Below are 26,913 nucleotides of genomic sequence, written 5' to 3'. Positions count from 1 at the left end.
AGGACAGGGGCTTGGTCAAAGAGGTAGATTTTAAGGTGAGTCTTAAAGGAGGAAAGAGAGGTAAAGAGACAGAGAGGTTTAGGGAGGGAATTCCAGAGCTTAGGGCCTTGGCAGCTGAAGGCACGGCCGCCAATGGTGGAGCGAAGAAAATCCGTGATGCACAAGAGGTCAGAATTGGAAGAGCGCAGCTATCCCGGAGGTAGGAAATACTTTTTCACAACAGAGGGTAGTGGAAATCTGTAACTCTCAACCCAAAAGGCTGTGGATGCCTGCTCAATTGAAATTCTTCAAGACTGAGATTGATAGATTATTGTTAGGTAAGAGTATCAATGCATATGGAACAAAAGCGGGTAAATAGAATTGAGGTACAGATCAGCCATGATCTAACTGAATGGCAGAACAGGCTTGAGGGGCTGAATGGCCTCCTCCTGTCCCTAGATTCCTATTAAGGCTGTGATCCGCACCGACACTGAAATCCTAATTGCTGGCGCTGAGTTGGCCTAATTGTCCACCAACTGCCCAGCAATTACGTATGAAAATTTTAAGGCTGGTGCAAACAGGCGATCGCTCCTGACAAATCCAAGTAATATATTTAATTTTAAAAGCCATATGAGGCCGAAAATGGAAGCATTTAAATACGACCCACAGGCTTTTGTTCATGAAAAGTAAAGAACTGTCTTCCAATAGATTTTTGAAGAAAGCATTATTCTCAGGTTTTTAAAAAAAAATGTTTTTGCTGGGAGGAAAAAAAATGAAAATGTAGATGACTTACAAAATGCACTCTGCACACACCCAGACCCGCAAAATCACAAATGTAAGTTATTTATCGAAGTGCTGAAGCCCGAGGACTAATGATCTCTAATAGTATTAATTATGTTTGCAGATTCGGAGCAAAAGCCCAAGTGATCCCAGGTCCGCTTACACACACAGTGCGCCCCTGGGATCCGTGGGCACTACGCTGCGCTCAACTCCGCAGCGTCTGACCGCAACTTCTCGGAGGAGGGTTTCCAGCAGGTAAGTGCGCATTCGGTTCGGATGCCGGTAGCGTAATCCTTAATTACGCCGGGACCACAAAATCCAGGCCACAGCAACTCATTTCTTTTACATTCAAAGTCATGCGAATTGGTGGTAAAATCGACTTTTTACCCTGGTTTTAAGTGTGGGACAGTGCCACACAAACAACTCGGCACATTAACATGAATTAGCACATTACGATGCACGGTGAGTCTTTGTTGCTCCAATGTGGATCATTTGGGATTGATTTAGATCTTTCAGATTTGAAGAGTTCCAATCATTCTGATTTCTGCCCATTCCAGGTGAGTCTAGCAACAGGGTGACAGATAACACATTAAACTGTCTTTAAATAAAACAGCACCTTTAAGAAGTGCAAATCCAAACTTTGAGCTGTAAAATTCTGACTCCAGAACTTGAATCTGAATTCTCTAGATGTGTTTAGCTGTAAAATGAACCACCTTGTTAACCAAACCTTCTTCCTTGACAACAAGCACTTTAGTGGAATTATAAGCAGCCGATTTGCTCACTTAACTTCCAGTTTTTTTCTTCAAGTGTATTTAGTGACAGTGATTTATTATTTCAATATGAAGAACAATGGGTGTGCACACATCATTGAAGGTGGCAGGGCAGGTTGAGAAAGCAGTTAAAAAGGCTTACAGGGTCCTGGGCTTCATAAATAGAGGTACAGGGTATAGAGTACAAAAGTGTGGAAATTATGATGAGCCTGTATAAAACACTGGTTCGGCCCCAACTGGAGCACTGTGTCCAATTCTGGGCACACACTTTAGGAAGGATGTGAAGGCCTTCAAGAGGGTGCAGAAAAGATTTACGAGAATGATTCCAGGAATGAGGCACTTCAGTTACTGGAGAAGCTGGGGTTGTTCTCCTTGGAGCAGAGAAGATTGAGGGGAGATTTGATAGAGGTGTTCAAAATCATGAGGGGTCTGGACAGAGTGGATAGAGAAACTATTCGAGAACCAGAGGACACAGACGTAAGATGATTGGCAAAAGAACCAAAGGCGACGTGAGGAAAATCTTTTTTACGCAGTGAGTGGTTAAAATCTGGAATGCACTGCCTGAAAGGGTGGCGGAGGCAGACTCAATCTAATCTTTCAAAAGGGAGTTGGATAAGTATCTGAAGGGAAAAAATTTGCAAGGCTACGGGGAAGGGGCAGGGGAGTGGGACTAGCTGAGAGCCAGCATGGGCTCAATGGGCCGAATGGCCGCCTTCTGTGCTTTAACCATTCTATGATCCCATAATAAAAGGTTACATTCTACAAAAAAAAGCTGGGGGCAAATATAGGGATAGAAATTTGTCTGGGCCGTTTTCAGGCCCAGAATCAGGCGGGGCGTGCCCCAACCGGGAGGCCCGAGGCCAGCCCAAAGTTGGGCCTCAGGCCCCATTTCAATCATTCAGATGCGCTGCCAGTGCCTATCGAGCCTCCATAGCCAGCTCGTCCATGGCAGCAGCCCTCAGGTAAGTGCTGGAGGCGGGGTGGGGGAAGACAGAGGCCGATCGGGCCAGCTGTGGCTGCCAGGAGTGCTATGGAGCTGGGAGGAACAGCCCTGCCTGAATACTCCACAAAAATCTGAAAGAAAGCAAAAACTTAACTTCCTTACTTCTATTTTTCAAACCTGGTAAAACTGGGACTTGCGCACACTTTGCGTTTCTGCGTGAAAAGCGCAATCAAGATTCTACAACCAATGTAGGATCCTGATTTGCATATTTAAACAGCCTCCCCATCTGTTCTGGATGGAAATACTGGGTGTCACATTTTAATTAAGGCCTGCCTGAACATTGAATCAGCTGGGAAAATGGGAGTCCAAGGTACTCACCAGATTTTTCTCTGCTGGTCACCCATTTTTTAGGTGGGAAATGGGCAGCCAGCAGTTGAAAATTCCACCCCACCCCCTGTTGTTTCATTATAAATAGGAGAATACAGTATAAGAGCAAAGAAGCAATGTTAAATTTGTACCAGGCAGTGGTTGGGCCGCAGTTCGAGAACTATGTGCGGTTTTAGGTCCCCATCATAGAAAGGACATTACATAAGAACATAAAAACATAAGAAATAGGAGCAGGAGTAGGCCATTTGGCCCTTCGAGCCTGCTCCGTCATTCAATAAGATCATGGGTGATCTTCTACCTCATCTCCACCTTCCCACACTATCCCCAAATCCCTTAATTACCTTTGTTCCCAAAAATTTATCGACTTCTGTCTTGAATATACTCAACGACTGAGCTTCTACAGCTCTCTGGTGTAGAGAATTCCAAAGATTCACAACACTTTAAGTGAAGAAATTTCTCCTCATCTCAGTCCTAAATGGCCTACCCCTTATCCTGTGACTGTGGCCTTGTGTTCTAGATTCCCCAGCCAGGGGAAACATTTTCCCACCATTAACTCTGTCAAGCCCCTTAAGAATGTTATATGTTTCAATTAGAACACCTCTCATTCTTCTAAACTCTAAGGAATATAGGCCTAGTCTACTCAATCTCTTCTCATAGGGCAATCCCCTCATCCCAGGAACCAGTCTAGTGAACCTTTGTTGCACTCCCTCTAAGGCAAGTATGTCTTTCCTCAGGTAAGGAGACCAGAACTGTACACAATACTCCAGGTGTAGCCTCATCTATGCCCCGTATAATTGTAGTAAGACTTCTTTACTCTTGGGGGGAGAAATTCATTATCGCCCCGTTTGGGAGCGGTAACTTTTGAAAGCTGGGAAACTTAGCGCCAAGCGCTAATGAGTCCCAGCTTTAACAAAATTGGGTTTAGCGCTCCAGGAAGGAAGTGGAGTGCTAAAGGACACTGACGGGGTGGTAGTTGTGCTGCGCGGCACACTGGGCCGTGCCGCGCTGCTGCGTTCCGAGGCTCCTTCCATCCCTCAAAGGGAAGGGCCATCGCTGCAGGCTCCAGGAAGCTGGTCCCCGACAGCAGCTGTGATCCGGCCCGATCAGCTCCATGCACTCCAGCAGAGTGCCGGGCTGATCGATCGCGACCCAGGACAAGTAAAAAAAAATTGACCAAAACCATTTCAGAAATTTAGGTACTTACCTCGGCAAACTTCCTTTTAACTTTCGCCCCCCGAAGCGCCTGGCCTCCCGATCAACATCTCCTGCAGCTGTCGGTGTTTTCGCCCAGCGATGCTGCAGGGGGCAGAATCGAAGTTCGGGTCCGGGGCACTACCAGGGCGATGCGCAAGGCAATTACGTCACGATCTCTGGGCGAAGGAGATGGTGGCGCGAAGTCTTACCGCCGGCGCAAACTTCTCACCGAATTTCACAAGAATCATTCATCACGCCGTGCCCGGGCGGTAAGTCGTTAGCACCCCTCGGAGGCGATAACGGGAGGCGCTAAGGAGGCCAAGTTCTAGCCCTTATACTCTAATCCCTTTGTAACAAAAGCTAACATACCATTTGCTTTCCTAATTGCTTGCTGCTCCTGCATGTTAACTTTCTGTGATTCATGCACAAGCCACAGAGCGTGTAGATTTATCAGAATGATACCGGGGATGAGTAATGATAGTTCTGAAGAGAGACTTGAAAAGCTGGAGCAGAGATGACTAAGAGGAGATTTAGCAGAGGGATTTATTTTTTAAATAATAAAGGATTTTGATAGAGTGAATAGGCAAAGACTATTTTCTCTGGTTGGATTGGAGAATCGGTGATGAAGGAGTTACCAAGTTAAAACCGTCAGTGAGAGAATGAAGAAAACATTTAGGATAAATGTATTTATGCAGGGAGTTGTTAGGGCACAATAAGGTTTGCCACAGGGAGTAGTTGAGTTCGGGACCAGTCCCGCTTTCAAAAAAAAAGTGGTAAAATATTTAAAGCAGAGGGCCATGGGGAGAGAGCAGGGCAGTGGGATTCGTTCTGGATCAGTCCAGCAAAAGAATGGCACAGGCAGGATGGCCCTAACGGCCTCCTTTAGTGCTGTAAACCTTTATGATTCTAAAACATATAACAAGTGGAAAGTGATAAAAACATACTAGAAGCACTACACGATTCATGAGGTGCTCGATCCTGGTTTTCTTCAAGGTATATTTCCCGCTGTTTTTCATTATTTTTGTATCCACCCCTGAAAATTAAATGAAATATAAAATTAAGTAAAAATGTGTGCACACTGAGTGTTATTATGTTAACATCAGCAGTAAAATTATGGGGGAGGGATCATTTTGACTTTGGACAATAGTGTAAAGAGGGCGATGTTAAAGCAGCCACCCGTTTAACATCGCTTCTGATTTTCATTTCTATTGAAGGCACTGGTAATGATAATCGGGAGAGATATAAAATGAGCTGGTGATTCGTTATCTTCCGTTTTACATTAGAACCCACAGTCACAATTACCCCAGCTAGTCCATTGAGTCTGTCCCATCTCAGCATACACACACCATCCCCCCACTTACCATGCAAATGAAGATTCCTTATTCAGCAGCAAACTTTGGAATCTCGAAAATGCTTCCAATAATCAAAAGGGGCTCTTTGCTTCTGAGCAGCAAAAGGTTCGGCGTCCTGGCCGACACAAACAACAACCGGAAGTGGACGCCTTTAAACAGCACTCCTCCACAGGCCTCCCGACTGGAAAACGCCTGCCGAACCTGTCACTAAAAAACAGAGGCACACCGGCAGGCGAAAAACGGGAATTTTGCATCGGAAGCGCTAAGGGGGCAATGCGCCCGGAGATGACGTCATGATCTCCGGGCGCAGAAGATCGGGGCGAAAACCGGTAGCGCCGCCGCTAACCTCCCGCCGAATTTTGCGGGAGGCGTGGTTATCGCCTCGGGGGGGGGGGCGCAAAGCTATTTGCGCTCCGTTAACACCTCCCATAGAGGCGCAAACGAGGGGAATTTCGCCCCCAGAATGTTACAGCACAGAAGGAGGTCATTCGGCCCATCACACCAGTGCTGCCTTTTTGAAACAGCTATCCACTTAGTCCCATGCCTATTCCCCATATCCTTTTTCCAAAATATATGTGATCTGAGCACACTGCACATTCCCCATAAGAAAATCTGGGACTCACACCTACACTGACGTACATCCATTGTAATACTAAAATTAAACTCTTGTATATATTTTGTGTAAGAGCACTCCATTGCTATAATAGGCCAGCTGGAAGGTCACATACACCACACAATGGACTGAGATCCAGGAAGAATAATCCCAATTTCCCAGCCTCCGATTGCCCATTCGATTCCAGCCATGGCAACTGGAACATCATGTTCTAAGGATTAATATCTACACTGGCATTCCCTGTCACGGAGCCTGATCAACATGCCAACACTACCAGGTTAAAATAGACACATCGCTGTCCTACTGGACACCATAGCAAATGAATATGTACTCTATATCAGACCAACATTGATTGGAAACCCCCTCTTGGAGCCTCTACCCTGCTCTCACACAACCTTATTTTTTTTAAAGAAGAGCCTTGGTGCTTTGGCTCTGGGCATATGGAGCAGCTACTCATCTGCCCCAACCCACACATAAGATTCATCTCCTAGAAACATAGAAACATAGAAAAATAGGAGCAGGAATAGGCCATTCGGCCCTTCGAGCCTGCTCCGCCATTCAATATGATCATGGCTGATCCTCTATCTCAATACCATATTCCCACTCTCTCCTGCCCCATGATGTTAGATCATTGATTGCTTTTAATCACTCATTGTGCAAGAAATGCCAACGTGCAGTCACAAAGAGAATTCTGTCCTTCTGTGCATGAGTGCTGCCACCTTTTCTTCTGAATTTAAAGTGCCTTTAACTGGCCAGATTTAACGATAGTCTGCTCCTGATAATTCACAGGCATTTTATGCATTAAAAAAGCTTGAATTATCCAGTAATTTGAATTAAGCAATGTACTTAAAACAATAAAAGGAGGAAATGATGCTTAAATGAAGCTATTTAGAATTAAAGAGTAGACTGTATTCCAGGACTAACCTTAATTGCCAAATTCAATTCACAATCATCCCCTAATATCAAGCAAATAGTATACACCATGTTCTATTTTAAAGACCTGCATTCTGATTGTAACTCATTACTGTGCATAATACTACTTACCTGCAAATAAAACCACCCCGTAGCACTTTTCCGTATTTCGCAATCTACAACCTCGCAGTAATATTTTCTCATTGTCAAGTGAGAATTCTTGGTTTTTCCAGTATAGTGTGCCTGTAAATGAGTGTAGGTCGCAGTTTGGCTTTTCACAGATTATTGTACCTGTTGAAACAATTTGCATTTATTTAAAGGCTGCTGGCATTTTTGCACCTAAAAGAATTAAATGATACCAACATTTTCCCTTGGAGGAGGCCGCAAATAAATATTCAGGGGAGCTGTAGGTTTTGCAGCAATATTACGAAGACAGCAACAACAACAATTTGCATTTATATAGCGCCTTTAACACAATAAAATGTCCCAAAACTTGACACTGAGCCACATAAAGAGATATTAGGACAGATGACCAACAGCTTGGTCAAAAGAGGTAGGTTTTAAGGAGCAACTTAAAGGACCAGAGTGAGATGGAAAGGCTTAAGGAGGGAATTCCAGCACCTAGGGCCTAGGCAGTTGAAGGCACGGCTACCAATGGTGGAGCGACTAAAATAGGGGATGCGCAAGAGGCCAGAATTGGAGGAGCGCAGAGATCTCAGAGGGTTGTAGGGCTGGAGACGGTTAGGGAGCGATGAGGCAAGGCAACAAGAACAAAACAATCCAACAATGACATTTAGTGAGAACACGGACCTTTTTCACGTGTCTAGATCGGCCCTGTTTTTATTATCTATGCGATGAAAGTATAGTTTTCATACAGAGATCATCTATATTATACCATTTTAAAGCTCTGGTGATGGTGTGCAAGCAATAGTTGTCCCAGACAATGCGTCTGGTTCAAACCCTCATTAGCTGTTGATCCCAAGTCATAGATTTTTTGGAGGACAGAAAGCATTTCATATGCTCATTCCAGTTCAAATATTGTTTTCTAATTGCTCTCAATTGTTAACCAAAAACTATGAAGCTGCCCAGAAGCTTCAGTTCACACTTTGTCCACCTAAGTGTTAAAAAAGTTTGATTGCCTGACTATTTCCCCGTATCCCTGCAATTTTCTTCCCTTCAAGTATTTATCCAATTGCCTTTTCAAAATTACTAAAGAATCTGCTTCCACCACACTTTCGGGCAGTGTATTCCAGATCATAATAACTCGCTGCGTAAAAAAATTCTCCTCATCTCACCTCTGGCTCTTTTGCCAATTACCTTAAATTTGTGTCCTCTGGTTACTGACCCTTCTGCCACTGGAAACAGTTTCTCCTTATTTACTCTATCAAAACCCTTCATGATTTTGAATGCCTCTATTAAATCTCCCCTTAACCTTCTCTGCTCTAAGGAGAACAATCCCAGCTTCTCTCGTCTTTCCATATGACTGAAGTCATTCATTCCTGGCACCATTCTAGCAAATCTCCTCTGCAGCCTCTCCAAGGCCTTAACATCCTTCCTAAAGTGTAGTGCCCAGAATTGGACACAATACTCCGGCTGAGGCCTAATCAGTGTTTTATAAAGGTATAGCATAACTTCCTTGCTTTTGTACTCTATGGGCTCGAATTTCCAAGCCCCGTGGAGGCGGGTTTGGAGGCGGGAGTGGTGGGAAAATTGCAGAATTGGGGGGCAGGAACCCATCCCTCCCCCAACCCGCCTCCGTGCCAATGTCCCAGGAGGCGGGTATCCGACCTGTGCTGGGAGCCGTCTCCCCGAGGCGGGAAGGGGATTAGTGCCAATGATCTGCCTGTTAACAGGTAGTTAACAGGCAGTTTTTTGCCTAATCCCTATTTTTAGCCCTGAAGTGTGGGCTTCCCGACGGCTCCGAACCACGCCAAGTTAGTGAGGTGGACCATCGGTCTGAAGGGGTCGAGATGTCCGTTGTGCAGGTGAGTGATGGGTGCATGGGTGCAAATGTAAGTGTGTGAGGTAAGTGTAAAGTGTTTTAATAAGTTTTACTTACCTTTACTTTCTCCTGCAGGCTTCCTTCCTTCAGGTCTCGGGAGTCCCTCAGCTCACCAACACAGAAAGCAGAATGGCCGCTGAACTGTCAAAAGCTGCAGCATTCTGCTTTCTGGTCTGGAGAGATCTCTAACTGAGTCTGAGTAGAAGAACTCAAGTTAGAAGACAGATTGTCAGTGTTTGACAGCTTCAGAGAGCTGTCAAACACTGATTTTTCATCTGTCAAGAAATGTCAATCGCTGACGTCACCAGTAACCAGGTGTCCCTTAATTGGCCTGCTGAGCCCGCTGGGCGGGCTTAACAAGGGAAAATAGCGTGGGTTGGCTACAAGTCGATGGAGGCAGGACTACAACCCAAAAAGTGGGAGTCCCGCCTCAATCACGTCCCCATTGACAAAATCCAACCCTATGCCTCTATATATAAAGCCAAGGATCCTGTATGCCTTTATTAACTTGTCTTGCCACCTTCAAAGATTGCTGTGTGTAAACACCCAGGTCTGTTTGTTCCTGTGTCCCCTCTAAAATTGTACCATTTAGTTTATATTGTTTATATTATGGTGGCATGCCTAGCACAGTGTGCACAAACCTCATGTGCCAGCAATAGGATTAAAATAGGGAGGGAATGATGTGACAAAAAAAAATGTTGTCTGTATTAAAATGTTTACTTTTATTTTGTGTTGGCAGAAAAAGTATGTAAAGTTATGCAACCAAAAAGCCATCAGTTCAGAGTCCAGACAGGTTGTCCGCAGGGTGCAAGCTTCTAAGGTAAGCACAAGGGGTTGTCTAAGGTATTAACTGTTTAATTAACCAGAGCCATCATTTACACACACAAACATCCTGCCATTGCCAAAGGTTCGATATCCATTCAATATTGATAAGAGAAAGGCAGCCTTCCATCAGAGATGTCGTCAAATATTGCTTTCTTTTTTTCACTATAACCTCCAAGGGGCTTGGATCATATTTCCGTGGGTAAACAAGTCTGCAGAGTTGGTCCCAAGCCTGGGTTAGAGGGTTCAATTGACAGCTGTGTCTGAGATCTTTGAGAAGGGGACAGGGCCATTGATTGGCTGCAATGCACTTTGATGGACAGCTCGGAGGTCAGAGTTCACCCATTACAAGCTTATATATTGGGCTTCATGTGTTCACTTAGAGCATCATTTTTATCAGCTCTGCAGTAAACAGCCAGAGAGTTCTGTGTTCAAGTTTTTGTGCCTGCCAGGTGAAAAACTAAGCTACTTTTCGAATGGTAACCTGTTCTACAGCGTAATAACGGAGTTTATGTCTTTTTTTTATTCATTCACGGGGTGTGAGCGCAAGGCCAGCATTTATTGCCCATCCTAATTGCCCTTGAGAAGGTGGTGGTGAGCCGCCCCCTTGAACCGCTGCATTCCGTGTGGTGACAGTACTCCCACGGTGCTGTTAGGGAGGGAGTTCCAGGATTTTGACCCACTCTTACAGTCTATGGGGGAGATTTTCTGCAAGGTTCTCCCAATGTCGTGCCATAATTTTGGTTGAAGATCGGTGGCACCCTGGAGAAATGGTACGTGGCCATTTTTTTAGTCATTTACTCCCTTTCTCTGAGGGTTCTACTAATATTCTGCAGAAGTTACGGCAGGAGATCAGGGAAACCCCCCAAAGAAATTCCAGATGTATGTTTATACAGAGAGTAACCAGCATATTTATTATTATATTGTATGTTACATGTTACATAGAATTACATAGAAATAACAGCACAGAAACAGGCCATTCAGCCCAACTGGTCTACGCTGGTGTTTATGCTCCACATGAGCCTCCTCCCACTCTACTTCATCTCACCCTATCAACAAATCTTTCTACTCCTTTCTCCCTCATGTGTTTCTCTAGCTTCCCCTTAAATACATCTATGCTAGTCGCCTCAACTACTCCATGTAGTAGCAAGTTCCACATTCTCACCACTCTCTGGGTGAAGACGTTTCTCCTGAATTCCTTATTGGATTTATTAGTGACTATCTTATATTTTTGTCCCCTAGTTTTGGAATCCCCAGAGAAAACCAGCCAATCGATACTGGAGAAGAGTACAGAGCTTCTTTAATATTCTTTATACATACACTGTGTGCTTTGGAATAAATTAAAACTACAAAATATTTTAGACATTTTGGATTTTGACATTTTGGTGGGGGTGGAGGGACACTAAAAAAAAATGATAAAACTTGTGGGGGGCTAAATTCGGTTGATTTGCACCTCCCGTTAGCGCCCGGGCGCGGCGCCACTAACGCCTCCTGCGAAATTTAAATAAAATAAAAATGGGAGCGGATTTAAATAATTTAACTATGTAAACGGTGGCTTTGGCTTCTTTCATCCCCAAAATCGCACCGCCTAAAATTGGGCAAATGGGGAATCAGGTGTATGAGGTTAGGCACCTAATTTTCTTACCCACTGTGCTGCTGGCAAGGCCCCACACACTGGTTTAGAGTAGAGTCCCCTGCTTACGCAATGTGACTTCATAATAGATGGGCCTTTAGATCGCCAAATACGGCCCTAGATCTTAAAGGTTAACGGAGATATTCAAATTTCAACCATTTAATATTTTGGTTCAAAAATTAAACATGAGAGGACTGTGGGTTTGCAGACACTTACTTTCCTTACCATTCCCAAACCACCGTCTGTTTATCATTTGCAACACAAGACAAACGTTTATGGTCAGATAAGAGATTATAACATGAGAATGCATGGAACGAGAAAAGGTCATCAAGGTCATCAAACCTGTTCTTCTATAGACCACGGACAATTTGCTCTGTTGGAAACTGTTAGATCCGGGTATCTTAATGTTGTGTCCTTTCAATAATCAGACAAAGACTGCAGGGAACGATCAACAGGTGTTTACTGGGTGAAGTTCAAACTGCAACTGACTGTACAGAGCGCCACTCAGGGCTTATATACAGGTGTGGTCACTGCCGGTACTACAGGATACAGGAGCTGTAAAAAGTAGTTCTCCCCCTTAAAGGTACATACACTACAGAAACGTTAGGGGCGATTTTCTCACTGGAGGTGAGATGGAGGTGGGTTTCGGTTTGGGTGGGTTTGAAACCCACCTCCACTGATAGTTTTCAAAAATTTGCGATTTTCCCATGATTGGTCACTTGATTTCAGAGGTGTGGTCAATTAGTGTTTTGGGACTGAAACCCACCTCTGTTGACACTTTTCCAGTCTGATTTTATGGCTTCTTGCTCCCTTGGCTCATTCCACAGGATTTCTGCACCACCTGCAACATATTTTGGGAAACCACTATGTTCAATTTCAAGGCAAGGGCCTCCCCGAGGTTCTCGGATGAGGCGCTACAAAAGTTGTTTGGGGGGTGACAGCTAGCAGGAAGGTGCTCTTCCACTCATCTGGGAGGAAGAGGCCTCCCAAAGAAACCAAGGCTGTGTGGGTACAGCTGGCAAGGGATATAACCTCCAGATCTGTGTGCAGATTGGGAGAATGTTTATGTGTATTGATGAAATACCATCCCTGTTGGAAAGCATTAAAATGATTTGAAGCCAAAATGTTGGCATTATGGCATCTTTTCTTTCACCTTAGGCAGCTCCACATTGCGGCCTCCGCCACACTTACGTTGTCAGGTTGGTGGCCTGAGTGAAAGAAGGCCAGAGAGTCACGTCCATTGTCAATGATGTCCTAGGTTGGAGCCAAGGACATGTGCCAACTTGGGAAACCTATGCAAATCTGGCCCGGATAAGTTCATCCCTCGCATCCCGGGCAGCCATGTGCTCGAGTGCTGCCGCTGGTCGATACACCAGCGCTCTGACCTCCTCCTGCTCCTCCTCCTGCTCCTCCTCCTCCTCCAGATCCTCCTCCTCCTCTTCAGCCTCCTCCTCCTCCTCATCCTCATCTGAGGTCCATGCAGAAAGAAAACGAATGGTTCCCATGCTGCTTGCAGATGCCTCCTTTGGGGAAGCGCTCATTGCAAGCGCGGAGAGGGTCTTACAAGGAGGCCCCACAGTTGATGGAGTCAAGCTGTAGCACCTCTAACTTCGGAAGGCCTTCTAAAAGTGCTCAGAGACCTTTTAAAGCCAAGGTCTGACATCTGCAAGTAATCCTTGCTGCAATAAACGATGCCTTGTTAGACCTGCAGCAGTGAGGAGGCCACCCACGAGTCAACCGGCTAGGTTTACCTGGCGTGGTTCAGGAGGTGCGTGGAGCACACCGAAATCGTCGCAAAATCATGAGGGCCTCTCAAAATAGGCGCTGAGAGACCCTTAACGAGCATTTAATGATGACAAGTATCACTATGGCCAGCTGGAGGCCGGATCGTTTACCGACCTCCAAATCCGGCACCGGCAAAATCCCTTGGAGGCCAGTTGTGTTGTGTCTGTGTATAATAAGACACAGACTGCAGGAGAACGTGGCTCACACGGGAACTGATCTGTACAGATTACTACTCAGTGCTATATACAGGTGTGGTCACTGCCGGTACTGCAGTATACATGAGCTGTAAAAGATAGTTCCCCCCTTAAAGGTATATACATTACAATTCCTCCCCTTTTAGATTAACAGTACCATAACACTCATTTAACAATTAAATATCAAACTAATTACAATTAACACTTTTAACATGCAACATTAGCTGAAAATAGTCTATTTATATATTCAGTCTTTGGGGAGGCTTCCTGATCCTTTCTGGATAGCGCCTTTCCCGAGTGTCTTGCTCTTGCTGCGGAGGCGATTCTGGCCCCCTGTCGTCGGTTGGTTCATCAGCTTCCGATGCTACTGTTTCTGGGGTAGATGCGACCTGTACGCGGGTTCATCACCAGGTATGTATGGGCGAGGCATGGGGTTGACTTGTTCCTGTGACTCTAGGATCTGGTCAGCATGGCATCTCACGATGCTCTCCCCAACGTCCACTGTGTACATTAGTGGGCCCTGCCGTGTGCATATCGTTCCTGGCTGCCATTTTTCTGTTCGGTATTCGCGGGCCAAGACTGGTTGCCCTACATTGAAGCTCCTTGTTGGCTTCTCATGGATGTGCTGGAATTGCTTACTCTCAACATCTCTTCATACGTTTGGTCTGAGCAAATCCAGGCGAGATCTTAACCTTCGGTTAAAGAACATCATGGCTGGGGCCTGGTTGGTGACTGCATGTGTCGCATTCCGGTAGGCGAACAGGAAATTGTCCACCTTGTGCTGCAGTGGAATGTTGTCATTGTACATAGCCTTTATTGCCTTCTTAAAGGTTTGTACGAACCTCTCAGCCAATCCATTTGTGGCTGGATGATACGAGGCGGATGTGTAATGCCTTACCCCATTCTTTTTCAAGAACCTCCGGAACTCTTCGGACACAAACTGTGGTCCGTTGTCGGAGCAAATCTGTTCTGGCAAGCCATTCCTGGCAAAAATGGTCCATAGGACTGCAATAGTTTTCTCCGTGGTGGAGGACATTTTGATGACCTCAGGCCATTTCGAGTGCGCATCCACAGCTATTAAAAACATTGAGTCCATGAATGGACCAGCAAAATCAATATGCACCCGTTGCCATGGAGATGAGGGCCACTCCCATGGGTGTAGAGGGGCCTGTGGTGGTGCATTTTGGACTTTCTGGCATCCTGAGCAGCTCTTGGTCAGGTCCTCGATTTGTTTATCGATTCCCGGCCACCACACATAAGCCCTGGCTAGGCTTTTCATTTTTACCCCTCCCAGATGACCCTCATGAAGCTCATTGAGCACTCTATCCCTTAACTTGGGTGGAATTACCACTCGGGATCCACACATCAAGGTCCCCCGGCACACTGACAGCTGTTCTCTCCTTGTCGAGAATGCTGGCAACAGTGAGTCGCCATGTGCTGGCCATCCCTTCACCGTCAAATCATATACCCGAGACTGTGTCGGGTCATTTCGGGTTTCCTTTTCGATACAAGCGTTAGTTACCAGTAGGTATTCAACTATAGTCGAATGGAATATTTTGACAGGATCCACTGCTGGTGCTTCCTCCGCAGTAGGCAGTGGCAGGCGTGATAGCCCATCAGCATTTCCATGCTGTTTCGTGCCCTTATATTCAATCTCATAGTGGTGCGCCCCTAGAAAAAGTGACCATCTTTGTAGTCGTTGTGCAGTCATCACCGGAACGCCCTTCTTCGGATTAAAAATGGAGACAAGAGGCTGGTGATCAGTCAGCAAGGTGAATTTCTGCCCGTGCAGATAGTGATTGAACTTTTTCACTCCCCACACTAGGCTAAGGGCCTCCCTGTCAATCTGGGCGTAGTTACGCTCGGCTGAGGTTAGTGATCGTGACGCAAAGGCTATTGGCCTCTCTGAGCCGTCCGAGAATTTGTGCGACAGCACCGCTCCAATGCCGTAGGGTGACGCATCACATGCTAACCGAATTGGTAATGCCGGGTTGTAATGGGCCAATACCTCTTTCGATGTGATTAGTGTTTTGCTCTTCTGGAAAGCTCGTCTACATTCGTCACTCCACTTCCATGGCACCCCAGTTTGCAGTAGGGTGTTCAGTGGGTGTAGTATTGTAGACAAATTTGGCAAGAACTTATGGTAGTAGTTTACCAGCCCGAGGAACGACCTCAGTTGTGACACATTTTCCGGTGCTGGAGCCTTGACTACTGCCTCAATCTTCTCTGGGAACTTATGTAACCCCTCTTTATCGATAACGTGGCCACAATACGAGATCTGTTTTCTAAAAAACTCGCATTTGGGGCGGTTAGCTCGGAGCCCATATTCCTGCAATCTAGTGAGCACCTGCTCCAGGTTGGCAAGGTGATCACTGTCATTTTCGTCCGTGACCAGGATGTCGTCCAAATAACACTGGGTCCCTGGGATCCCTTGCAGGACTTGTTCCATTGCCCTCTGCCAAATAGCCGGAGCTGATGCTACCCCGAATACCAGCCAGTTGTATTGGTAGAGACGTTTATGGGTGTTGATTGTGAGGTATTTTTTTGATGCTTCTCAATCTTAGTGAAGCGTTTCCCTCCAGATAGCGAGGCGAAAATATCTTCAATCCGCGGAAGTGGATATTGTACGGTGTGAAGGACCAGGTTCACTGTTACCTTAAAGTCCCCACAGATGCGAACCTTCCTTGGTTCCCCAGGCGTGCTGCTCAACGACTTTTTCATCACAGGGACGATGGGTGTAGCCCACTCGCTCCAGTCTACCTTGGACAGTACACCTGAACATTCCAGACTCTCCAGCTCTGCTTCGACGGCTGGGCGGATCGCATAAGGTACCGGTCTGGCCCTAAAAAATTTTGGGCTTGCGTTTTCTTCAATTTTAATCGTCACTGTCATGCCTTTTAGTGTTCCGAATCCTTGCTGGAACACTTCTTTCGCGTCAGTTAGGATCTTTGACAGTCGCCCAGGTGTGATGTCGTCATCCTTTTTGTCAGCCACAGTCAGTGCCTGTATGGAATGCCAATCCAGTTGTATTTTCCGGATCCATTCATGTCCCAGTAATGGTGGTCCTCCATCTTGCAATACATACAGGTCTAGTTTTGGTGTTTCCTTACCGTTATATATAACGGTCACCCTTATTTTTCCTTTGGGGTAGACTTTTTGCCCCGTGTACGTCTTCAAAATAATTTTTGTGTCTCTCAAGGGTATGTGTGAGAATAGCCGCTCGTAGTCCCATCGGTTTATGACTGTTAGGGCTGATCCTGTGTCCAATTCCATCTTTACCTGGACTCCTGCTATCTTGAGAGTGACCCAAATGGTTCGGTGATCCTCCATTGTGATCACATTATGTAGTTTCAGACAACTCAGTTCCCTGCTTTCGGAGTCGTTATCACTCTTTTGTTCGTCTGAACTATTCTCCGTCATCTTATGTACCTTCTTGTACTTTTCTTTGGTAGGTTTCTTATTGCTGGTTTTCTTTCCCGACCTGCAGACTCATGCTATGTGTCCTACTTTTCCACACTGTCTGCACACTTTGTCTTTGAACCAGCAATCATTCTAGTCATGTGTTGTTCTGCCGCAGCGATAGCACTTCTCTGTTCTATATGACATTTCGTTTGTGCCATATTCTTGCGGTCTCTGTTGTATCTCTGCAGCGCCCCGTGCTGCTGCTTCATGTGATACAATGCTGAAAGCCTTTTCCAGCGTAAGGTCCTTTTCAGATAAAAGCCGTTTCTGGGTTCCTTCACTTTGAAGCCCACACACAAACTTGTCCCTTAAGGTATCTGCCGGTCCCGCTCCAAACTGGCAGTGTTTCGATAGTTTGCGCAGTTCTGTTAAATAATCAGCATTGCTTTCATCCTTATGCTGGTTCCGTTTGTGAAACTTGAATCTTTCTGCTATCAGCAGCGGTGTGGGGTTTAAATGTTCCTGTAGTATCGTTACTATGTCTTCAAAATTCTTTTCCATTGGCTTCGTTGGGGTTACTAGATTTCGTAATAAACCATACGTCTTTGCACCCATTAAATTTAACAATACCGACGCTTTCTTGTCATCTGACACCTCATTTGCCTTGCAGTATACCTCTATTCGTTCGACATATGTAGTCCAATCTTCGACTTCATTGTCAAACACAGTGATACTGCCACTCTTCGTCATTTTGGGTGTGGTTTAAAATGGCGTCTCCCAATGGCTTAAAATGGCATCTCCCGCACTTTCCTTCCTCCCCCGCTGCTGCCAACGCCGCTCCCGGCGGTTCTCGTGGCAATGGCGGCGCCCTGTAGGTTTCGCACGTTTCTCCTGCGCTGCTGCCAACGCCGCTCTCAGTGGTCCTCGTGGCAATGGCGGCGCCTCGCGGGTTTCTGCGCGTCTCTCTCTCCCTCTCTTCGACGCTGCTCGGCCCTTTGCTGTGCCGCTCGATTGGGCTCTAGCCCGCCGCTGTCCGGGAAGGGTCTGCGCACTACCTGTTGCCAGCCCGTTTCGCTGGACCACCTCGACTGGAAAGCCAAGCCTGGCTCTCGACAGCCTCCCCCACAATTCTCGAGTCTCTGCTGGATGACTGGTCGACGCCCGAGTCTCTGGCCTTGACCTCCAATCCACTGATCTCCAGGAACGAATCCCCGGGAGGTGATGCAGAGTTGCAGGTAGGTTCGAACTTGCCTTGTCGCCAATGTTGTGTCTGTGTATAATAAGACACAGACTGCAGGAGAACGGTACAACAGGTGTTTACTCAACGTGGCTCACACGGGAACTGATCTGTACAGATTACTACTCAGTGCTATATACAGGTGTGGTCACTGCCGGTACTGCAGTATACATGAGCTGTAAAAGATAGTTCCACCCTTAAAGGTATATACATTACAAGTTGGAAGCAGGTTCCAAACCCGGCCTCATTGAATCTGATTTTCCCGCCTTTCCCACCTCCAAACCCACCCCCTCCGACGGCAGAAAATTGCCCCCACTGTGCGAATCACTTACACTCTTGAGACAAGGTCCTGCAACCGTATTTAACACTCACCATCAAACTGCATCAGTTGGTCCATGGTGTTCACCTCATTGTGTGTGATACTCAGTGCTTGTCTGTATTTAAGATTGGTTTCACTGAAAGCAAAATCATTTTCAATTATAAAGCTGTTGAATTGATCAGTCATTTTATATTTCAATTAATGCTGTTAGGCTGCATGAATAGGCTGAAATCTTGCACCATTGTAAGGACTTGTCATCGTAGGCTAGATGGACCAACGGCCTTCGACTGCCCAAAACATTAGGTAAGTAGGTCGTGTCCCTGGGTGTGAGGTTCATATCGAGCAATCAGAAACTCAACAGGCAGGTGCAGATTTCTCAGTAGCTTGTGTTGGAGACTCTTAAACATGGTGATTGATTTCCGAATGTGACAGACACCCAGATGACCAGAGAAAATTCTAGTTAAGAAACTGAAACTATTCTAATGCCATTACCAATTTCATTGTGAATTGGGCATCCTGGGAAAGTTCCCTGTAGCAATATCACTGCCAGTAAAGGAAGCAGAGTTCCACAATTCCCCAACACAACACATGCAGGAAAGTTAAATATAAATAACAATCAGTGAATGCAGAAACCTTACCCATCGATTTCAGCTGTTTCAACATAACACAGGCTATTTGGCTCCGAACTAGACAACAAGAAGAGATCAGCCTAGGAGAACCACAAATATGAACACTGTTTGAGATACTGAAACACTGTAGCTACAGTGAATAAATAATAGATATCTTTAAAAGATAACTCACTGGAACAAAGTCATTCTTCTTTAGACAAACCACATCGCCTACTTGGAGTTCTTTCCATTTTGCAATTGTGAAGCTATAAATGAAATAGGAAAAACTTGCATTTCTATAGTGCCTTTCATGACCTTAGGACATCCCAAGGTGCTTCACTTTTGAAGTATAGTCACTATTGTAATATAGGCAAACATGGCAGCCAAATGCACACAGCAAGATCCCACAAACAGCAATCAGATAATTGACCGGATAATCTGTTTTATTGATGCTGCTGGCTGCATAAATATTGACCTGAACATCAGGAGAACTCGCCTGCTCTTACTTCAAATTTACATTCACCTGAGAGGGCAGACAGGGATTCGGTTTAACATCTCATCCGAAAGCACCTTTAACAGTGCTGCACTGGAGTGTCAGGCTAGATTACATGCTCAAGTCTCTGGCGAGGGACTTGAACCCATAACCTCCTGATTCAGAGGTGAGAGTGCTACCACTTAGCCAAGGCTGACACCTGATAAGAGGCAATGCTGTGCTAAGTGCTTGCTTGCGATACTCACTACACTGTGTCAGGTGATAATGGATGTCATGCTGTTTGATAGCTTACCGTTTCCCAACAAGAACATCGCATGGTCGGTTGTTGATCTCTCTGTCACTCTTGTGACGTGCCTAACAAACACAGAGCCAAAACACTGAGCAACAGTCGACTTTGTTTTGTCCATGACATTTATCTTTTTTTGCTGTAAATCATTACTAATTTAATGATGTGTCAATTGTTTAATAGTAAGTTAAAACACAAGAAAGCTGTTAAAACAATATACACATCAGTCAAGTTACAAATCTTATTTGTGTTGATTAAATAAGAAGCATATCTAATTTAAACACATTTCTACAAAGTTCCAATACATTCCTAATGTGTTTACGTAAGTGTAGGTCCATCATGCAAATGTAATTATAAGCAACATTTTATCCATGACAAGCTAATGCGTATTACAGAATGCAACAAGAATGATCCGACGTGTAAAGGAAATAACCAACAAGGAAAGATTGGAGAAGCTCAATTCTAAACATAGAAAAATAGGAGCAGGAGTCGGCCATTCGAGCCTGCTCTGCCATTCAGTATGATCATGGCTGATCCTCTATCTCAATACCATATTCCTGCTCTCGCCCCATACCCCTTGATGCCTTTTGTGTCTAGAAATCTATCTATCCCCTTCTTAAACGTATTCAGTGACTTGGCCTCCACAGCCCTCTGTGGTAGAGAATTCTACAGGTTCCCCACCCTCTGAGTGAAGAAATTTCTCCTCATCTCAGTCCTAAATGTCCTACCCCGTATCCTGAGACTGTGACCCCTCATTCTAGAGCCCCCAGCCTGGGAAAACATCCTCCCTGCATCCAGTCTGTCTAGCCCTGTCAGAATTTTATACGTTTCAATGAGATCCCCTCTCATTCTTCTAAACTCTAGTGAATACAGGCCTAGTCGACCCAATCTCTCCTCATACGACAGTCCTGCCATCCCAGGAATCAGTCTGGTGAACCTTCGCTGCACTCCCTCTATGGAGAAAGTTGAGGAGGGACCTTGTTGTGCTGTATGAAATTTTAAATGGCATAACTAAGGTAAACTCAAAATGTTATTTCAAAGTAAATTAAAGCAGGACTAGAGGATCTCAAAGTGAGGGGGCGGGGGGCTTGCGGGGGGGTTACTGCGGCAGAGGCCAGCCACTAGATGGGACATAGCCGACCCTGGAAAAGATACAATCTGGCAGCAGAAACCTCTAGTTTTCTTCAGGTTACAACCCCTTCCTCTTGACATACCAGTCACCTGACATGATGGACCAAATGGCCTCCTTCTGTGCTGTAAATTTCCATGGTTCTATATGGTGAATGGTCCAAATATATTCTTTCACCAGCAGGCAGAATGGTCATATATATATTTTTTATCCACACTTTATGTTTGTGCCTTCTGTTCTTCTCTCCCACATGGCAGCTCGAGTAACAGCACCTCATCTTTCGATTAGGCACTTTACAGCCCTCTGGACCCAACATAGAGTTCAACAATTTCGGATCATATCCTCAGCCCCTATCATATATACATATATTTTATCCACACTTTTTGTTTGTACTTCTTTTCTTCTCTCCCTTTCATTCTGCCAGCGCAATTTACACTTCATCTAGAGCCATCCTTTGTTTCTTAACCTGTCCCATTACCATCTCCTCTTGCCTTGAATATCTCTTAATGTCTCTTAACCTCTCCTGCCTTCTATCCTATCACAGACCTACCCTTTTGTTCTTTCGTCCCCTCCCCCCTTTCCCAGCCCCTGCACTTGCTTAAAAATCTGTTCCATTTCCTGCTTTTTCCCAGTTCTGCCGAAAAGTCATCGACCTGAAACGTTAACTCTGTTTCTCTCTTCACAGATGCTGCCTGACCTGCTGAGTATCTCCAGCATTTTCTGTTTTTATTTCAGATTTCCAGCATCTGCAGTATTTTCTTTTTGTATTAATATTGCTGAACATCACTTGCTCAAAGAACAAGCAGACATCTTGAGATATGTTGGAGACAATCTCCAAAGAGGTTTATCAAATAAGTCGCAAAACCTTTGTTGGTCAGAAAAAATGTTTTCACTTCAGACATTGTCAGAGTTCTAAATGGTCTGACATGAACTGTTCCTAAAGTGCACAGTAGTTATCGGTATGCAGACTGTTCTTTGTCTTTGCCTCCCTGATGCTTTCCGTTCTTACGCAGGATTTGTTGTCATCTGAAACATGTCTGTTGTTAATATTTACTACCATTTTACTGAGTGCTTCTAGTCAGAAAATATGCAGCAGTAAGAATGGGTGTGGAGTAAGCCATATTGGTTAGGACTGATCAGTAGGCGTCCAGAGAATGTGCCTGGAACTGGTGTTAGGCTGATTGCATCGGGCGAAGGGTGCAGATAAAAACAGAGTTAACGTTTCAGGTCCCTTCACCAAACTGATCTGCGAAGGGCCGCAGCATACACCGTGCGTGCTTCGGGCAGTTTCGGCAGGCACTTAGCGTTCCTAAGGGGACCGCTGGAGGCTGCCACCTAAAAGGTAAGTTTCAAGGTTTTTATTTACTTTATTTTGGAGCTAGGAGGAGCAGGTGTGCTCCCCCCTGCATCCATATTAAACACGTGGGACCCTGCCGACCACCGCTCACAGCCCTCCCGATTACCTCCCCCCGCCAGACTCTCCCGAGGCCCTCGTTGCAACCTCCTCCCTCCCCCGCGACCGGCAAGGTGCCTCGGGGGCCGCGAATAATGCCCGCAGGCCATTAGTACTATCCTAATTCGCCCTCGGGACGTACCCCCTGACACCCACTCTCTGCTCGAAGTCTTCGATTTTAATCTGCTGTGCGGAGCAGGCGGGAAGGACATCCGCTGGAAGTCGGCAGGGTCCTTCCTTCAATATGAAGATCACGCTCCAATGATGTCGTCGGGGTCCGATTGCTATTTTAACCATGGGCCTGAGCAGGGAAGCGGTTGTGGCTTTCTCGCCAGGTCAACCTAGTGGGAAGAGGAGCTGAGGACAGAAGGGGGCCAAAGAGGCAAGTCCTTTTGATTTTACTTTCCTTGTGGGGCCAGGAGGAGCAGGAGGCCTCCCCTGCCCCGGGCTGCCAAGGAGGGCAGTGGTCAGTTTGATTAACAGCTCCACTGGCCAATCGCAGGCATGGAGAGCTGAGGGAGGGTCGGAGGTCAAGCTTTTGGCTCCCTGTGCAGCTAAGAAAGGTCACACAGGGGGCGGTCTGGATAGATTTGGTAAGGAAGTCAACTACAGGGAATGAGAATTTTCTCCTTGATCTTAGTGCAGTCCAGTTTCAGAGAAATTAATGATCAGAAAAGTTTCTTTAGTCCACTATCGAGGACAGTATGGTGTGCCTTATTATTTTCTATGTTACGCAGGATATTATGGAATAGGTTAGAACTCATTGTAAATTCTGCTCATTCACATATTATTTGTAAAATAGATTTGCCTGTTGGTTTATAATTGGCCTTGTCTGACTAGAGTAGCCATCAGTCCACCATTTGAAAGACAAGAGAAATGCACATACAGTATCTAGTTCACATAACAAGGGGTTTCATTGTTACAACGCCTGTATATGGATTAGTAAAAAATCCTTACAGTCTCCTCTGTATAAAAGGAGTGACTACAGGACTTTGACAGAGCACATTTTAAATGTTGTGGCAGATCTTTGGAGGACATTGAAGTCTTCACATGTGAAACCCCCCAGCATTCTTCTTTCAGCGTTATTTATTTGTTTCTATTTTAAACAGCAGTTTTCAGAACGAAGATCTGTTTTGCAAGAGGAGGTTCAGGGACCAAAACAAAATCAGTCTGGTGGGGTTCTTCTGTTGTGAAATACATGGAGTGCAGTGAAACTGAGGACCAAATATCTGTAGTGCAAGACACGGAGAAGGGATGGGAGGTGGGGAAGGGGACTGGAATCTGAGACAGAAGTGCCTAGAGGCTAGGAATGAGCTGTTTTAATGTAGATTCTTTAATGGAAATAGATTCCAGAGGTTCTGATTATGGACTGAAAGTATTAATAGCTGGGAGTGTTGAAGATCCAAGGTTAGTAACCAAGATCATAGGTTTATGATTTATTATATTTAACACATACCTAATAACACATCAGGACTTAACACTTGGCATTATTTATGGTACAGGATCTCTTATAACAGACAAGTGCCATCTGTAATATTCAGTGCTTACAGTTTACCTTCCTGTCCATGGATGATGCAGCCTAGACTGGTGAAGCTTATCTATGAGGCGAAGCACTGGTGTGAATATGAGCCAAGATTGGGATGTGAAATCAAGTCTCCTGATAAAGCCCAGCATTCAGGTAATGCAGCTATTTGCCATCCTTTTATTCATATGATGATAGTGTATTAGCTTAAAACCTACCTCTTTGACCAAACGTTTGGTCACCTGTCTGTCCTAATGTCTCCTTCTGTGCCTCAGTGTCGATTTCTGTCTGATCACGCTCCGATCAAGCGCTTTGGGGCATTTTACTATATTAAAGGCATGGTATAAATGCAAATTGTTGTTAGCTGATGACTGGTGCGGAAATACTCACAATATCATCAATTAGGTCTTTGACTGCTGTTACCGCCAGGACGCAAGTGAGTGGAATCATCGTCGTATACCAAGGCAAAGTAGAAATAGCAGGGATAGCCTAACCAAAAGAAAGAACACTCAGATGAGAGAAGGAAGGCATTTCTAAATCCTGGAGCAGATTCCTGATCAACCTTTTAGTCTTGTGTTCCAGTTTCTCTCTCATTCCACTGGGTTTGTAGGCAGCGACACTGAAATAGGAACCAACAATTCTCAGACTTCGGAGAAAACTCTACTTAATTTTCATAGGCTTCCCCAGCCTATTTCAGTGATGAAGATTATATCCCCCGCACCACACCCCCCATGATAAGCAAGTAATGATTGGCTTAGGAAATTACAACACACTAGTTATTCCATTGGTCCCATTGTATATCGTCTTAAAAATGATAATGGCCCAAAAATTCGGGTCAGGGGCTTCCCGCGGGTGCAAGCCCCCGACCTGCACTTACCTAGCGCGCCGGCCGTTGAGCTGTGGGCCCCCGTGGAATTCCGATCCGGGGCCTGCTCCAGCTGCCGGCGCGCAGTGCTTGCGTATCCCAGGGGCGCAGTTAATGAGATGCATCCCCTGGGATCATGTGGGCCATGGGAAGCCAATCGGAGGAGGGAAAAGCCCATTCATAAGTCTTGACAGGAAGACCTGTCAAGACTTATAAATACTACGGCCCCAAAATAGCAGTAAACTTTCAAATAATTTATTTTTAATTCACACTTTTTAAATCTATATATATAAATCGGTACTTCTGTCTGTCATTCTGTCTGTCTGTCTGTCTGTCATTCTGTCATTCTGTCTGTCATCGCCTGTGCGTCTGTCGGGCTATGCGCTCGAAAGTTACAGGGCGTACCTACGCGCAGCGTTACCTCCAAAGAAAGCTTACGCTTCCGAGACGGTTTTAAGCGTATTTACGTTTCAGCCGGGCTAAAATCGCGCCCAGCGGTATCCCAAAAACCTTCAACGTTCCGCTCATTAGCATCTCATTATCCGCTCATTAGCGACAGAGTGACCTCGAGCTCGACCAATCGTACGCCGGGTTGCTGGCGTGTGCCGCCGGGCCAATCGGTGCGTGTGTGGCCGGGCCTTATTGTTCTGAACCAAGGTGAGTCGCCGCCATCTTGATTCCAAACTTTTCCTTTCTTTTTCCCGCTTTTCTGCGTCTTAAAAAAAAAACGTTGCTTTTTAAAACACATATTGTTTTTAAAAAAAAATGATTTAGAAACGAATTAACTTATCTAATCTCATTAATTTTCCTACCTTTCCCCGTTTTTCCAGGTAGGCCTCGAAGCCTCGGCTTCTCCTTCGCACCCACGCCCGAGCTAGGCACCTCCCGGCCCCACTCGAAGGCTGGAGGGCCGAGCCTCAGCCCAGCGCCGCTAGGGTGCGCGCGCAGCAGGAGCTGAGACGCGGCGTCTCTCTCTGGCTCGGCCGGGGGGCGGGGCTTGCTGAGCGTCAACCGTCACCCTGGCAACCGGGCCCCCGGCCGTCTCGCACAGCCGCAATCGGCGGTCTTCACCTCGGGGGGGGGGGGCGGCGCGACTCACGGGTGGGGCCGCGACCCTCGGGGGGGGGCGCGACCCTCGGGGGGGGGCCGTGACCCTCGTGGGGGGGGCCGCGCTGCGCGCAGCAGGAGCAGCTGAGACGCGGCATCTCTCTCTCTCTGGCTCGGCCCGGGGGCGGGGCTTGGTCAGCGTCACGGTTACCCTGGCAACCGGGCCCGCCGGCCGAGCCAGAGAGAGACGCCGCGTCTCAGCTCCTGCTGCGCGCGCAATCGGCGGTCTTCACCTCGGGGGGGGGAGCCGCGACCCTCGGGGGGGGGCGTGACCCTCGGGGGGGGTCGCGACCCTCGGGGGGGGCCCCCTCTCCTCCCCCCCTTTTTTCCCCCCTCCCTTCCCCCCTCCCTTCCCACCCCCGTCCCCCCTCCCCTCCCCCCTGCCCTCCCTTCCCCCCCCACCCTCCCTTCCCCCCTCCTCCCTTCCCCCCTCCCTTCCCCCCCCTCCCTTCCCCCCTCCCTTCCCCCCCCACCATCCCCCTCCCCCCCTCCCACCCTCCCCCCCGCCCTCCCCCTCCCCCTCCCTCCCCTCCCACCCTCCCCTCCCTCCCCCCCTCCCCTCCCCCCCTCCCCTCCCCCCTCCCTCTCCTCACCCCCTCCCCTCCCCCTCCCCCCCTCCCCGCTCTCCCCCTCCCCCTCTCTTCCCCCCCTCCACCTCTCTTCCCCCCCTCCCCCTCTCTCTTCCCCCCAGTCGCTCTCTCTCTTCCCCCCAGTCGCTCTCTCTCTCTCTTCCAACAACAACATTCCCTCGAAAAAGCCTCGGCACGGCCGGGCACATCAGCTAGTCTATCTATCTATCTATCTATCTATCTATCTATCTTCTTATATATATAATTCGGTACTTCTGTCTGTCATTCTGTCTGTCATCGCGTGTGCGTCTGTCGGGTATGCGCTCGAAAGTTACAGGGCGTACCTACGCGCGCGTTACCTCCAAAGAAAGCTTACGCTTCCGAGACAGTTTTAAGCGTATTTACGTTTCGGCCGGGCTAAAATCGCGCCCGCGGTATCCCAAAAACCTTCAACGTTCCGCTCATTAGCATCTCATTGTCCGCTCATTAGCGACAGAGTGACCTCGAGCTCGACCAATCGTACGCCGGGTTGCTGGCGTGTGCCGCCGGGCCAATCG

At 46.7% G+C, this 26,913-nt stretch overlaps 1 protein-coding gene across 4 annotated transcripts in view; it reads right to left on the bottom strand.

Moving 5' to 3' along the window:
* Positions 1-26,913, bottom strand: part of LOC147108162 (phospholipid-transporting ATPase IC-like) — a 152,601-nt gene that overhangs the window by 63,408 nt on the left and 62,280 nt on the right. For 3 of the 4 annotated variants that reach the window (XM_086004682.1, XM_086004681.1, XM_086004683.1), the window contains 7 exons: positions 24,206-24,304; positions 19,718-19,779; positions 19,126-19,198; positions 18,963-19,033; positions 18,378-18,460; positions 7,063-7,221; positions 4,998-5,086 (listed from right to left, as the gene is read on the bottom strand). In XM_086004682.1, the coding sequence (XP_085860808.1) occupies positions 4,998-5,086; positions 7,063-7,221; positions 18,378-18,460; positions 18,963-19,033; positions 19,126-19,198; positions 19,718-19,779; positions 24,206-24,304 (636 nt within the window). Of the gene's footprint in view, positions 1-4,997; positions 5,087-7,062; positions 7,222-18,377; positions 18,461-18,962; positions 19,034-19,125; positions 19,199-19,717; positions 19,780-24,205; positions 24,305-26,913 lie in introns of those variants that run through there. The other variant, XM_086004684.1, reaches the window with a different exon arrangement.

Source organism: Somniosus microcephalus, chromosome 13, assembly GCF_052327205.1.
Source record: "Somniosus microcephalus isolate GS21.2 chromosome 13, FLI_Smic_1.0, whole genome shotgun sequence".
In the NCBI taxonomy this organism is placed as follows: Eukaryota; Metazoa; Chordata; class Chondrichthyes; order Squaliformes; family Somniosidae; genus Somniosus; species Somniosus microcephalus.
This window is presented reverse-complemented; position numbering and strand designations above follow the sequence as displayed.